Source organism: Aedes albopictus, chromosome 2 (assembly GCF_035046485.1).
Source record: "Aedes albopictus strain Foshan chromosome 2, AalbF5, whole genome shotgun sequence".
NCBI lineage: Eukaryota > Metazoa > Arthropoda > Insecta > Diptera > Culicidae > Aedes > Aedes albopictus.
The window spans coordinates 456,817,263-456,832,177 of record NC_085137.1 but is presented as its reverse complement, the minus strand read 5'-3'; the positions used below and the strand labels follow the sequence as shown (position 1 = coordinate 456,832,177).

The 14,915-nt window shown below is 42.4% G+C and overlaps 2 protein-coding genes across 2 annotated transcripts in view; both read left to right on the top strand.

Moving 5' to 3' along the window:
* LOC109397934 (transmembrane emp24 domain-containing protein 5) overlaps positions 1-14,915 on the top strand; it is a 548,078-nt gene that overhangs the window by 390,766 nt on the left and 142,397 nt on the right. The window lies entirely within an intron of this gene.
* On the top strand, positions 8,601-10,470 carry LOC109397863 (cytochrome P450 4C1-like). Its single transcript, XM_019670204.3, has 4 exons — positions 8,601-8,866; positions 8,926-9,318; positions 9,388-9,652; positions 9,714-10,470. Exons 1-4 carry the CDS (start codon positions 8,695-8,697, stop codon positions 10,414-10,416), a joined length of 1,533 nt encoding a protein of 510 aa, XP_019525749.3. The 5' UTR covers positions 8,601-8,694; the 3' UTR covers positions 10,417-10,470.

Below are 14,915 nucleotides of genomic sequence, written 5' to 3'. Positions count from 1 at the left end.
TATACACAAAATTCAGCATATTCGTAGTTCCGTGTCAAAAATTGAGCTCAATCCACCAAAGCAAACCATAGTTACAGCATCTCAAACTTGGCCATTTTGTATGAAAATCGGCGTTTGTCCGATCAATTATGCACCACAGTGTATGTTTCCAAATTCCACCGCTAGGCGGTGCTAGTGAGCTAACAAATTTGGTTTTTCATATGTATCAGGAAAATTTGCAAAAAAAATGCAACTAGCGCCGCCTAGCTGCAGAAACTTGAACCAAACGATAATTATTCTGGAAGCCCTTGATCTACCAAACAATTTTGCCGAAGACACCATCTTTCTAAAAAAATAGAATGCTGAGATATGTGAAATGTAAAATTTTTACGCTCTCTAGCGCCGCCTAGAAGTGAAATCACGAATCATACGGCCCATATTCGGAAAGCCCTTGACCAGCTGAACAACTTTGCCGAAGAAACCAACTCTCTAAGTAATCAGGATCCTGAGATATATGGGATGGGAATTTTGTCAGTGTTGCATCTGCTTGTCTAAGATATCACATGAATCACAGACATATAGAGGTGACACTAACGAAATTTCAATCTCATCTATCTCATGATCCTGATTACTTGGAGAGTTTGTGTCTTCGGCAAAGTTGTTTGGCTGGTCAAGGACTAACCGATAATAAGACTTAAGATTCAAAATTCCACCGCTAGGCGGCGCTAGAGAGCAAACAAATTTTAAATTTCGCATATCTCAGCATCCTGGTTTTGTAGAAAGATGGTGTCTTCGGCAATATTGTTTGGTAGATCAAGGGCTTTCAGAATAATTACCGTTTGGTTCAAGTTTCTGCAGCTAGGCGGCGCTAGTTGCAATTTTTTTGCAAATTTTCCTGATATATATGAAAAACAAAATTTGTTAACTCACTAGCACCGCCTAGCGGTGGAATTTTGAAACATAAGTCTTATTATCGGTTAGTCCTTGACCAGCCATACAACTTTGCCGAAGACACCAACTCTCTAAGTAATCAGGATCATGAGATATATGAGATTGAAATTTCGTTAGTGTCACATCTGTTGGTCTGTGTTTTATGTGATACAGTAGACGTTCGCTCGGTGCAAATGGTTTAACTGCAATGCTTTTTAACTGCAAGTCCGCTAAGTGCAACAATTTTGCAGTTATCGCACCGCTATCTGTCAAAATCAAAACGTCAAAACGTCGATGATTTTCGAATGCACTGCAACTGCATTGCGATGTTTTTGAGAGCATTTTGGCTGCGTCCAACAACAATTGACAACCGTAAACATGTTGCACTTATCGAACGTCTACTGTATCTTAGACAAGCAGATGAAACACTGACAAATTTTCCATCCCATATATCTCAGGATCCTGATTACTTAGAGAATTGAATTGAAAACAATCTGAATTATTGGATTTTGCACACCTTTCCGACAAATTTACCGAAATATTTGGTTGGACCCAAGTAGATTCACTTAAATGTACAGTCTAGTATCAATTAAATATGTACTACAATTAACGTAAAATTAACGGAGTCGTTAATGTTAAATCAACGCTCCGCGTTAACGTTAACGTTGATCAACGCTTCCAAAAAATCAACGGAAGAATCGTTGTTCGTTACAATTAACGTTAACGAATTAACGTAACGGCGTTAATTGTTGATTAACGTTAACAACCCTGGTTGCACCCTTTCTTTGCCGTGCGCTGGAGGTCTACTGTCTCTCGCACTCTGTCGTAAGTATTCTCTCTGTGCTTGTCTCTGTGTTTGGCACTGTACTTGATTCCTCGCAAGATTGGTTCCATTGGTACAGATCCATCGCCTATAAGCCCTTGATAATGCTAACAAGTTTGCCGAAAACACAAACTCTATCATTAATTTAGAGTTTTTTTGCTGTATATTAAAAGTACCAAACAAATACAGTGTGACAAGCACAGTGCCAAGCACCCTCTCCGTAGAGTTAGTGCTGCGATTTGTCTCTCGCACAGTTACGAAAACTTCTCACTCTTACGTCTCTGTCTCTCGGCTAAAACGGGAGACCAGTACTTGAGATTGCGTGAAGCACAGGCTTTTTTCGCACCACAGTGTGCATATCGACAATCCCTGTTATCAGACCCTAGTAATGCTACTGCAAGAGTAGTAGAGAAACGAATCCACCGCAGTAAAAAAATGGCAGCTGAAGCGCAAGAAAGTATGAACAGGAACGATATGCGGAGGTTTTATGCAACTGTCAATGGTGCGCGGCACAATACTGCAATAGCGTGGTTCAAAAAATCGTTTTTGCTCCACACCGCTTTTTCGATTCCTAACCAGATTATATGCCTTCTCACACAATTTGAGCTCATTTGGTTGAAAATTGAGACTGCACAAGCCCGTCAAAGTTTGTATGGGAATTACTATGGGAAAACGATGTTTTTCATTCAATCAACCGTAGCATTTCCCCAAGTGCCCTAGTGGGTTAGTCGACCCTTGGTAATCCTAGGCTACTCTATCAGCTACAACTTTGCCGAAGACCGCATTTAAATCGGACGCCTCATTAATTAGTTACCGATTTTTATCCAGAATCGAAATCTTTACTCATGATGGTTAAACTATTCGGTGGGCATCACTGCATTCTGCAGTGGAACATAGTAGCCATGATTTCAGTGTGCTATATTTGGCGCCACATGCAGCAATGTTGCCTGCTGGGAAGCTGGAGGATCATAGCTAAAGTTTGCCCAGTTGGATACAAATCGATAACTAATTAATAAGGGGTCCGATTTGAATGCGGTCTTCGGCAAAGTTGTAGCTGATAGAGTAGCCTAGGATTACCAAGGGTCGACTAACCCACTAGGGCACTTGGGGAAATGCTACGGTTGATTGAATGAAAAACATCGTTTTCCCATAGTAATTCCCATACAAACTTTGACGGGCTTGTGCAGTCTCAATTTTCAACCAAATGAGCTCAAATTTTGTGAGAAGGCATATAATCTGGTTAGGAATCGAAAAAGCGGTGTGGAGCAAAAACGATTTTTTGAACCACGCTAATACTGCAACAGTGCCCGCCTTGTGCAATGACCGGGAAGGGAATTTGCTGACAAATTTGGGAGGATGAAGAATTGCCTACCAGCCGATTGAATGGCCTCATATGCCCAATCTACAAAAAGGGCACATACTAAAGTGTACCAATTACAGAAGGATTACCCTTTTAATGTCGGTATTTAAGATACTTTCGCGTGTCCTGTTCAACAGACTGGGACCTCTTAAGGAATCCTTCGCCGGCGAATATCAGGCTGGTTTTCGTGAGGGTCGATCAACGACGAATCAAATGCTTAAGCGTGGAACACATAGCGTCCGTTCCGTCGAGGTTTGCTTTTTTTTTTTGACAGTTTTCCCATGGGAAATGTGTCAAACTAGTGTCACGCACACGCAAACGTATTGTGTGGGGCACTTTAGCCTTGCAGACTCACCATTTGTTCATTGATTTTAAAGCAGCGTACGACTCAGTGAAAAGAAATGAGTTTTGGCAGTAATGTCAGCACATGGTTTTCCGGCGAAACTAATTAGGCTAATTACGGTCGCACATGCTCCTCGAATTTGCGAACGGTATTGATCTCATCGGCATCGATCGTAGGGCAGTGCAGTGGAGTAAGCTTATGCTGCTCTGAAGAGAGATACAGCGAGGATAGGCTTGACGATTATCCCTACCAAGACGAAGTACATGATAGCGGGTAGAGACAGAGACAGGCCTAGTGTTGTTAGTGCTGAGGTCTTGGGGCAAGACACTGAGCAGGAGAGTGCATTTTCCTTCACAGAGTTGCTCAGAATTTCTCTCCCAATATTGCCCGATAGCCCGGTTTTCGAGCGGCTTCAGGCATGTTTTTCGGCGGATTTCGTCGAACATTGATAAAAAGAGTAACTCTCAATTTCTCAGAGTTGCTCTCGTTTACACAATGTCTTGCCCCTAGGCTGAGGTAGTTCTTGATGGGGATGTGTTTGAAGAAGATTTTTTTTTATCTTTTTTTTTTAACTTGTGACTTGTGACAATGGCATTTGTCGTGAAGTGAAAAGGCGTGCAGCTGCAAGGCCCTATGCCTTTTACGGATTGCATAATCAGCTTAGATCCCGTAACTTGCAAACGCAAACGAAATTCGCTGATTCTTCCGATTGCCCTTCACGATCACGAGGCGTGGACGTTAAAGGAGGTAGGCCGAAAAGCTTTCGGAGTTTTTGAGCGTAAAGTGCTGCGGACAATTCTCGGTGGGAAACAAGAAAATAGAGTGTGGCGCAGACGCATTAATCACGAGTTGTTCCAAGTGTACAAAGATGCGAATATAGTGAAACGTATAGAATACGACAGACTTCAGTGGGCTAGACACGTAGTGCGAATGTCGGAAGAAAGAATAGAGAAAAAATATTCAGCAGGGAACCAGGTAGAGGTCTGCAAAGTTCGGGGAAACTGGAGGAACATCGTCCAAGACCGACGAAGATGGTGTTCTACTATTCCCTTGGGGTTGGGGTACTAGCCATAAGGTATCAAGGTATAGGGTGACCCTCTTGTAGATGCGTTCTAGAGAAAACAAAAGGGGGATTCACTAGGTAAACAGCGTAAACGTTAATATTACCCTATAGGGTTTATAATTAAATTTCAATTTGCGTTGTTCCAAATTATGGTTCATACATCGCCTCGAAAAATAAATATAAACTAGCGTATTGTTGAACCATGATGGTTTTTGAGGTTAACTAGAAGAAAACAAATAAACGTTAAAATATAAACTGAGAAGGGCTTTTTGCCATGGAGGTGGCTGAACAGCAGCTGCATCATTAACTTCGCGAAGTCAATCACAAGTAGGGTTTGCTGTGGCTTAGTAAGTCGATGAAGGCGGCTTAGCAGGACCATGGTAACTGCGGCAGCAGCAGAGTTCATAAAGCTAAAAGTGCCGAAGTCTACGCAGACAGACGCCTTCGCATTCGGGGGTAGCCCGAACAGCACGCCTATTACAAGCAATCGCTGAAGTGTGCGAGACAGTCTCTGAGCTACCAATCGGCGCTGGCACGGTCAGGAGGATAATACCTCGAAGGCAAGGGCATTAATGCCAGTACATCAGACCCCAGCTAGGCGTCCCAGAAAACTGGGAAGAGTGGGTCTGAAAAGGCCACCCCGTCTCGGGTGGAAGTGTGCAGGGGATTGCGACCTTGCCTAGACCCTAGTGGAGAGGCAAAAGAAGAAGAGAAATTAAGAAAGGATCAGTAGACTAGGGACACAAAGCCAAGGAGAAGTAGGAGAGCATGTGCGTAAAAGGGCGACGCCCTTGTCATTAAGACGGCCGAGGCTAAGTACTTAAAGGTCTTGAAGGAGATCAGCGATGCAAAACAATCGGACCTTGGACTCGATGTACGCAGTATACGATTTACCGACGAAATGATCCGCGAGCTCAAGCGGGACAAACACGCAGGGCACCCGCCTACAAGTGTCTGGCGAAAGCGGTCTTTGGTGAGGGTGTTGAGGTACGAACTCTGACCGTTGAAACGACTCTCAAAAAGCTGGGGTTGGCACTACGGCAACATGTACGAGGTGTCGATAGCCGCCGCAGCAGTTTGGCTGAGGAAAGGCCCGGCAGAGAGGTGTCCTTGGTTCAGCTATCTGTGGGGGACGCCAGTAAGTCCGTTAAGGTAGGGAAGCTCAATGTGGACTAATCGGAATATCCGAACTAGCATAGCCATGGGACTGTAAATGTCCTCCTGATAGGACCAAGCTTAGTTGGCGATGTAGAGGTGAAGGTCATAAGGCACAAGGCTGCACGAACCCACCTAAGTATTTGATTTGTTCCGAGAAATCCGTGAACAGCAAACACCCAACGGGAATGCCCAAAGTGCCCGACCTGCAAGATAGCCTCAGCTGATAAGTTCCAGTGCAGGCGCAGGTAACCCAGCTAAACCTGAACCACTGTGACGCAGTCCTGTAGTGTAAGGCAGTTGCTGAGTGGGTGGCTGAATGAACATCATAACGGATCCATACCGGGTACCCATCACCGTCAGTAACGGCGATTTGGTCGCTGATGGGTCGATGTCGACAACGAGTAAATACCGAGTCCATAAGTTTGTGTCTACGTCTTATGATGACTTCTTGGTCGCTAAGGTGAACAGTCTTCTTCTGTAGCTGTTATTTGTCTTCTCCCTTTTGGTTCACGAATATGCTACACAGTATAGACTGTTTCAGAAATTATAAATACACTAACGATTAACTGCCATTTCAATTTGAGCACAATATCCAAAAAAGTTTCTTCTAGCTCTTATAGTAAACATGCTAACGAAGCAAACAATACCAATTTTGTTGATGTTTCTGGTAAAAGTAAAAAAATAGGGCTCTGTAAACTAGATGATTAAAATTTGAAGTTGCACAAAGTGGTCAAAAAATGTAGCATAGTAGAAAAGAAAAAAATCTCACAGATTAAATATTTAATTTCCAAACACAATAAAAATTGCTGTATCGATAATAGAAGATATTTCTCGATTGGTAAGAGTAATTTTTACTGGTATATTTGATCAAGAACCACCATTATGGGCCTTCTCAATACATTTTTTTTGTTTCAAATTTCTCAACTATACCAGTAGCAACTAACGTTAAGCAAACGAATGTCTTAATTACTGCTTACTGCATTCGTTTTGATGGTATTACAAGCTTTGCCATCTGAAGGATCGAATGAGCTGAAAAAATAAGTTTGTTTAGGTTAAATGCGTTCAGGAAAGCTAAGAAACTGTGTGGTAGTTCTTATGTTCCGTAGAAAAATTTAAAAAATAAGAAACTTGATCTGCGATTTTTTTTTTGGAAATGCCTTTATCGATTTTTCCCAAATTTTGATCAGGGTATTCCTCAGACACCTAGTTGAGAAAGCGATTGTGATAAACATTTAGATAATTTTTGGTATTTAGTGATAAATAATGTTGAAATAATTAAAAAACACCTTTGTGCAAATGCAAATTTGAAAAATTAAGTTATTTGTTAGAGAACTCGACTGTTCTTTAAAATATCAAGACAATTGAAAGGAAATATAAAAATTTGGAGTACAATATGCTATACTCTGAAGGAAGTTGGTAAAAATCATTAGAACAGTTCATTTAATTTAATAAACAAAGTGTATTTATAATTTCTGAAACAGTCTATATGACAGCAGAGCTGACAGGGTGGAGGCCGGTGGTTATAGTGCGTTACTTCAATGCCTAGGCCGTGGAATGAGCAAGCCGTTTTACGAACCAGCGAGGTCCAATCATGTTAGAGGCACTGTCAATGCTCGATATCGATCAGGCTAATGTCGGTATTACCTTTAAACGGAACGAAGCGATCGTCGACGACGTATATACTTTACTACTCAGGAGTCTGATGAATAGATTCACCCCCTTCGCATTGCTAAGCAAATAAAAAAGCTAAGCGCAAACAATCTAGCAAAAAATCTAATCAGATCGGTCAAAGTATGAGCCGGAATCATTTGAAGCAGGGTCCGACGCTTTCCATCATGTCCGAAATATGAGGTCGAAACCACGATCTGGCTTTCTAGATCGAAGAGCGTATGATAGTTAAAGCGCGTGCCTTTCACGCCGAGGACATGAGATCGAACCCCACTCCCGAAAAAAAAATAAAAGGTGAGTTCTTTCTTCACAAGTAAAGATCCCGTTCAGTACCACAATACGCCACGTTGAACACCGTGTTGATGGATTATGGAAAAATATACAAACCGTGGACCTACATATTTCTTATTTATGCATGTTCGAAAGACTTGGCATAACGGTCACAGGCTCAACAACCAATAGTCTCCTTTTTGATAGCGTTACTGGTTCAACAGATCAACAAACTTAACAACGTAATTCAGATGAACTTTAGAAAATAGTTCCTCAACAGAGGCTGAACCCCTTTCTATAGCGGACTACATCAATCTTAAGTACTGGGATCATTTCGTAATGGACAAACTTTCCCCAATACCTGCAGGTATCAGTAGGTCGGCTCCAGAGGCACGTTCTACTCCATTTGGGAAATTTGTGGCAATACCTTAATCTCACACTATTTGACAAAATTGTTATTTCCATATAAAAATGTGTCTTTATATTTATTTGAATCTGAAAAGTCGATATAAACGTTTTCATGGATGATGATTTATATTTCTAGCCAAAATTCTAGTTATTTAAAGGTTGCAGACAAAATTTCATAACAATCGAATCGCTAGAAACAGAGATTTTGATCCCTAAACATGATTATTTTGTATGGAAAACGGCTCTGTCTTTATACTTATTTCTCGCACTGTATATCGTTCAATAAATACCAGTTCCAAGAACTGTGTCAGAAAGAAAAACGCTCGGATTTCACCTACCCGTTCTCTGCTGATCATGGATTAGAGCTGATATTCGTAGGAGATCTCGTATTGTGATCAAGGACGACGATCAAGATGCGATTCGCTAAGCGAAGGATGAATACAATACCTAGCTAGACGTCTAGCTACGTACGTAGCATACATTTGTAAACAGAAAATCTGGACCAGAAATCGACAATAAAAATAAATTGATTATCACCGTTTGCCTCCTGCTTATCAATCCTTTCATAATTTCTACAGCATTAAATAATCTCCGTCCGAGCTGTGCGCGACAAATGATAAGAGGAATTTACATTCTCCACGCAAGGTGTAGAGTTCAATTTAGTATAATCAGTGACGGCGGGTGGAGCTGAAATGGATATTCTGACAAATTGGTGGTTTGCTGTACTAGCAATCGTAATAGTGCTTCTCGTTTGGGATGCGATAGACAAAAGTGGGCGCCAATATCGGGCTATAAACAAGTTTCCAGGGCCTCCAAGTTTACCTCTTATCGGAACTTTGGGAGAGATTCTATTCATGGATCAAGGTGGAAAGCATGAAGTGCTTAGTAACAACATCTGTTCAAATACCGGTTTATCCTTCCAGCCAAGACCTTCGAATGGGCTCGCAAGTGGCCCAAACGATACGGAGGTTCCTATCGGTTCTGGATCAACAGCTCACTGTACGTGCTGAATGTAGTGCGAGTCCGAGAAGCTGAGCCCATCCTGTCCAGCACCAAGAACATCGACAAAAGTCGATTCTACAAATTTCTTCATCCTTTTCTGGGCCTAGGCCTGCTGAACAGTACCGGTCCCAAGTGGATGCATCGCCGAAGAATGCTAACACCTTCGTTCCACTTTAACATACTGAACGGGTTTCATCGTACGTTTGTGGAAGAATGCGATCAACTGATGAGCACGCTTGATGAACATGTGGACAAAGGTGTTCCAACGGCCCTACAACCCGTGATGTCCAAGTTCACACTGAATACCATTTGTGGTAAGATTTTGGAGAATACCACCTAAAAACTTTCGTTTACTACAGAAATATTCTATCGTTTTCGTTTAGAAACCTCAATGGGTGTGAAATTGTCCACGGTAGCGGGAGCAGACATATACCGCGCGAAGCTGTACGAAATTGGCGAAGCGTTGATACACCGCTTGATGCGACCATGGTTGCTGAACGACTTCCTCTGCTTGTTAACAGGTTATAAGGCCGCCTTCGACAAATTACTGCTTCCGGTGCACTCCTTCACGACCGGCATCATCAACAAGAAACGAGAGCAGTTCCAGTCAAGTACGGAGCAGTACAGTGAGTTAACAGAAGAAAATATGTGAGCTGAATCTCCTCTACGATCTAAGTTTCCGTTATTTACAATCTTCCGTATTTCACAGTTATCTTAACCCGAAGAAGCGCTACGCTATGCTGGATACGCTGCTCCTCGCCGAGCAGAAGCAACTCATCGACGCAGCCGGTATTCGAGAGGAAGTGGACACGTTCGCCTTCGAGGGTCACGATACTACGGCAGCCGCCTTAGTCTTCATATTTTTCACCCTGGCACGCGAACAGGCGGTCCAGGACCGAATCTACCATGAAATCAGGCAAATCTTCAACAATAAGCCCCAGTCGGACCGAGCCTTCACGCCACAGGACTACACCGAGATGAAGTTTCTGGACCGAGCGCTGAAGGAGTGCCTTCGTCTATGGCCACCGGTGGCCTTCATATCGCGAAACATCTCCGAGGACATCGTCCTCGAGGACGGCAATCTTATCCCAGCGGGATGCATAGCAAACATTCACATTTTGGATCTGCACCGGGATCCGGAGCAGTTTCCCGATCCGGATCGATTCGACGCGGACAGGTTCCTACCGGAGGAGGTCGATCGGAGGAATCCGTACGCCTACGTGCCGTTCAGCGCGGGACCGAGAAACTGTATTGGACAGAAGTACGCCATGATGGAACTGAAGGTGGTGGTGGTGAATGCGCTGCTGAAGTACCGAGTACATCCGGTGACTCGACTGGAGGAAATCAACTTTGTGGCGGACTTGGTGCTGAGGAGCACCAATCCGATTGAGGTTAGGTTTGAAAGGAGGTAGTTGAGCGAGTGGCGAATAAATAAAAATGTATTGCTGAATCAGTATTTGCTGGTGCTAGCAAAATGTTTTCATGTTTGGTTAACCTTCATCCAGCCAACGTACATTTTCCACCTTCGGAAAAGCACAAAAATGGTCATAACTTTTTTGTTTTTCGATGGATTTTGATGAAATTTTCACAACTTCCCGAAAAACTCTTCTAGTTTATTATGCCGGGGACATGGGTGCCTGGTCCACATGGTTCCGGAGTTATTCCGGATTGTCTTGGGGTACCAAAATTGGCCACATACTTTGCGCAACATATATCTCAAGATCCCGATGAGACAGAAGCATAGTGTCTTCGGCGAATTTATTCAGCAGGTTAAGAACTAACTGGCAACGGCGACTTTGGTTCGCGATTCGGCCGCTAGGCGGCGCCAGTGGCAAAAATGTTCAAACCCTCATATCTCAGAAACCTGATAAGATAGAATGATGCTGTCTTCGGCAAAAATCTTCAGCAAGCTCCGAACTATCTGATAGTGAAGTCTTTGGTTTGGGATTTATCCGCTAGGTGGCGCATTGTGTCTGAAAAATTCAAACACGTTTATCTCGATACTCTAATGAGGTACAAGCATGCCGTTTTCAGCAAAGTTGTTCAGCAGGCTAAGAACTATCTGGCAATGGCGTCTTTGGTTCGAGAATCGTCCGCTAGGTGGCGCCAGGGTAAAAAATCTTCAAACTTCTGTATCTCAGAATCTTGATAAGATAGAATGATGCCGTCTTCAACAAAGTTCTTCAGCAAGCTAAAAACTGTCTGATAGTTGAGTCTTTGATTCGTGATTTATTCGCTAGGTTATTCGCTACACCGTCTTTGACACCCTACAGACAAATTTTGTCACCCCACAATATTGCTCCGTTTTTACTTCCGGGAATGTCTCCGGGAATTTCTACAGGAACTCTTCCGGGAGTTTTTCCAGGAATTTCTCCGGGAATTTCTCTAGAAATTCCTCTGGAAATGTCACCGGGAATTCCTTCGGATTTTTTTCCAAGATTTCCTCTAGGACCCACATCAGGAACTCCTGCGGAGATTCCTTCAGGAATTCCTCAGGTAATTTCCCCAGGAATTCTTCTGGGAATTTCTCCAGGAATTCTTTCAAGAATTTCTCCAGGCTGAATATCTCCAAGAATTTTTTCTAGGAGTTCCTCCAGGAATATCTCCGGGAATGTCTCCGGGAATTCCCTCGGGAATTTCTTTAGGAAATCCGCCAGGAATTGCTTCGGAAATTTCTTCAAGAAATTGTCCGGGAAATCCTCCAGAAATTCTTCCAGGAATTCCTCCGGGAATTCCCCCAGAAATTCATCCGGAAATTTCTTCAGGAAAATTTCCGGTTTTTTTTTCAAAAAAGTCCATTGGAAATTTCTCCGGGAAGTCTTCCGTGACATTTTTTGTTTTTCAGAAAACCCTCTGGGAATTTCTCTAAGTATTCCTCCTTTGTTTTCTCCAGGAACTCCGCCACGAATGTCTCTGGAAATTCTCCCTGGAATTTCTCCAGAAATTCCACTAAAAATTTCTTCAGGAAATCCTTCCAAATTTTTTCCTGGGATTTCACTAGGAATTTCTTTATGATTCTCTCCAGGAATTTTTCGGGGAATTCTTCTAAGACTCCCACCAGCAGTTCCTCCGGTCATTCCTTCAGTAATTTCCTCAGGACTTTTTCCGGGCTTATCTCCAGGAATTCTATCGGGAATTTACCAGAGGAATTGCTGGAGAAATCACCGGAAGAATTCCTAGAGACATTTCCTGAGGAATTCCTGGAGGAAATCTTCGAGGGATTCGCAGAGGAATACATGGTGAATTTCCCAGAGGATTTCCTGTGCAAATCCTGTAGATTTCCTTTAAAAATTCCCGGAGGAATTCCTGAAAGAATTCCTGGAGGATTTTTTGGAAGATTTCCAGAAGAAATTCCCAAAATTACTCCTGGAGGATTTCCTGGAGAAATTCCCGGAGACATTCTCGGAGGAATTCCTTGAGAAATTCCCGGAGGTATTCGTAAAGAAAGTCCTAGAGGAATAGGACAGATCGGTGAAGTACTAGATTTATAGTAATGAGCTGAATTATAGTATGGTGAGACAATTCTCCGTTTCTGCAGGGAAATGGTGCAAAAAGCGTGGGTATTATGATTCCTTGCCTAATTTGATGATGTTTGAGCAAAACTTTGGGCAACAGTGTTGTTGTTTTCTCCATTTCTTGCAAAATAAACAACATAGTTATCCAAAGCTTTGCTCAAACAACATCAAATTAGGCAAGAAATCATAATACCCACGCTTTTTGTACCATTTAATTGCAGAATCAGAGAACTGACCTTCTCTCCATACTAAAATTCTGCTCATTACTACAAATCTAGTACTACACCGAACTTGCCCCATTCCGGGAGAAATTCTCGAGGGTCTTGTGAGAAAAAAAAATCACGGAAGCTTCCTGAAGAGATTCCTGGAGAAATTTCCAGAGGATTTTCATGAAAAAAAAAACCGACAGTTTTCCTTAGAAAATTCCCGGATATGTTCCTGGAGAAACTCCTGGAAAAATTCCCGGAGAAATTCCTAGAGAAATTCTTGGAGAAATTCATATAGAACATCCCGGAAGGATTCCTGAAGAAATTTCCGGAGGAATTCCTGGAGGCACTCATGGACGAATTCCTGGGAAAATTCCCAGTGATATTCTCGAAGAAAATCTTGGAAAAAAAGTCCGGATGAATTTCTGGAAAAATTCCCAGAAGAATTTCCGCAGAAATTGCCGAAGGAATCCTGAAGGAGTTCCTGATGGGAGTCCTAGAGGAAATCCTGGGGAAATTTCCGGAGAAATCCCCAGAGGAATTCCTGGAGGATTTCCTAGAAGATTTCCCGAAGGAACTTCTGAAGGATTCCCGGCAGATTTCCTGAAGAAATTCCTGAAGGAAGTTCTTGAGGAATTCCCAGTGGAATTTTTGGATAAATTCCCGGTGGAACTCCCGGAGAAATTCCTGGAAAAATTCCTGGAAGAGTTCCTGTAGAAATTCCCGGAGACATACCCGGAAGAAAAAACGGAGTAAAAGAAGCAATATTGTAGGGCGACAAAATTTGTCTACAGGGTGTCAAAGACGGTGTTAAAGTATTGCCTCTTGTACTCCCGTACTCGGCAGTCTACTATCCTGCCAAATGGCTCTTAGCTTGCTGGACAACTATGCTGAAAATGGAATACTTTTTGGTAATTAGGGTGTTCATACAAATATTTTCTTAATACTAGACGGAACCTATCGAATAATATCAGAACGAAGGACACCAGATACGTCTTACTTCCTTTTAACTTTCGGAAAAGTTTGGACGTTTTCCGATTTTTGAGATAAAGAGTTTTTAGCTTGCTGAAGAACTTTGTTGAAAACGGCATCATTCTATCTTATCAGGATTCTGAGATATAGAAGTTTGAAGATTTTTGACCCTGGCGCCATCTAGCGGACGATTCTCGAACCAAAGACGCCATTGCCAGATAGTTCTTAGCCTGCTGAACAACTTTGCTGAAAACGGCATGCTTGTACCTCATTAGAGTATCGAGATAAACGTGTTTGAATTTTTCAGACACAATGCGCCACCTAGCGGATAAATCCCAAACCAAAGACTTCACTATCAGATAGTTCGGAGCTTGCTGAAGATTTTTGCCGAAGACAGCATCATTCTATCTTATCAGGTTTCTGAGATATGAGGGTTTGAACATTTTTGCCACTGGCGCCGCCTAGCGGCCGAATCGCGAACCAAAGACGCCGTTGCCAGTTAGTTCTTAACCTGCTGAATAAATTCGCCGAAGACACTATGCTTCTATCTCATCGGGATCTTGAGATATATGTTGCGCAAAGTATGTGGCCAATTTTGGTACCCCAAGACAATCCGGAATAACTCCGGAACCATGTGGACCAGGCACCCATGTCCCCGGCATAATAAACTAGAAGAGTTTTTCGGGAAGTTGTGAAAATTTCATCAAAATCCATCGAAAAACAAAAAAGTTATGACCATTTTTGTGCTTTTCCGAAGGTGGAAAATGTACGTTGGCTGGATGAAGGTTAAAGTTAAATTTTGAAAAGAAAATCCTAAAAATTGAACCGCATTGAAGAATAAAGTATAATTGCGCTCAGCAATCCGTAATCTGCAGACTAAATGTGTTCCAAACTGTCCGGTAGTAAAGACCTTCAAATCTACAAGAATAATTTTATGTGTTTTCGCCATAAATAAAGCATTACATCATCTACTGAGAACCGTGAAGTTCTTAAAATCTACAAAGTCATTTATAGACACTATGATATTCTAGGTCAGCCAAACTACCTTGGAGTTCAGAACTTGAGGTCTACACTCATAACAGTAGCCATATCTGTTATACTGAGCAACGTTGCATAGTCTACTGCGCTTACTGTACCAATCTGAAGACTATTATAAAGCTTTAGGACATTCAGGGTCGTCCAAACTGTCATATAATGAAGTCCTTCAAAACTACAAGA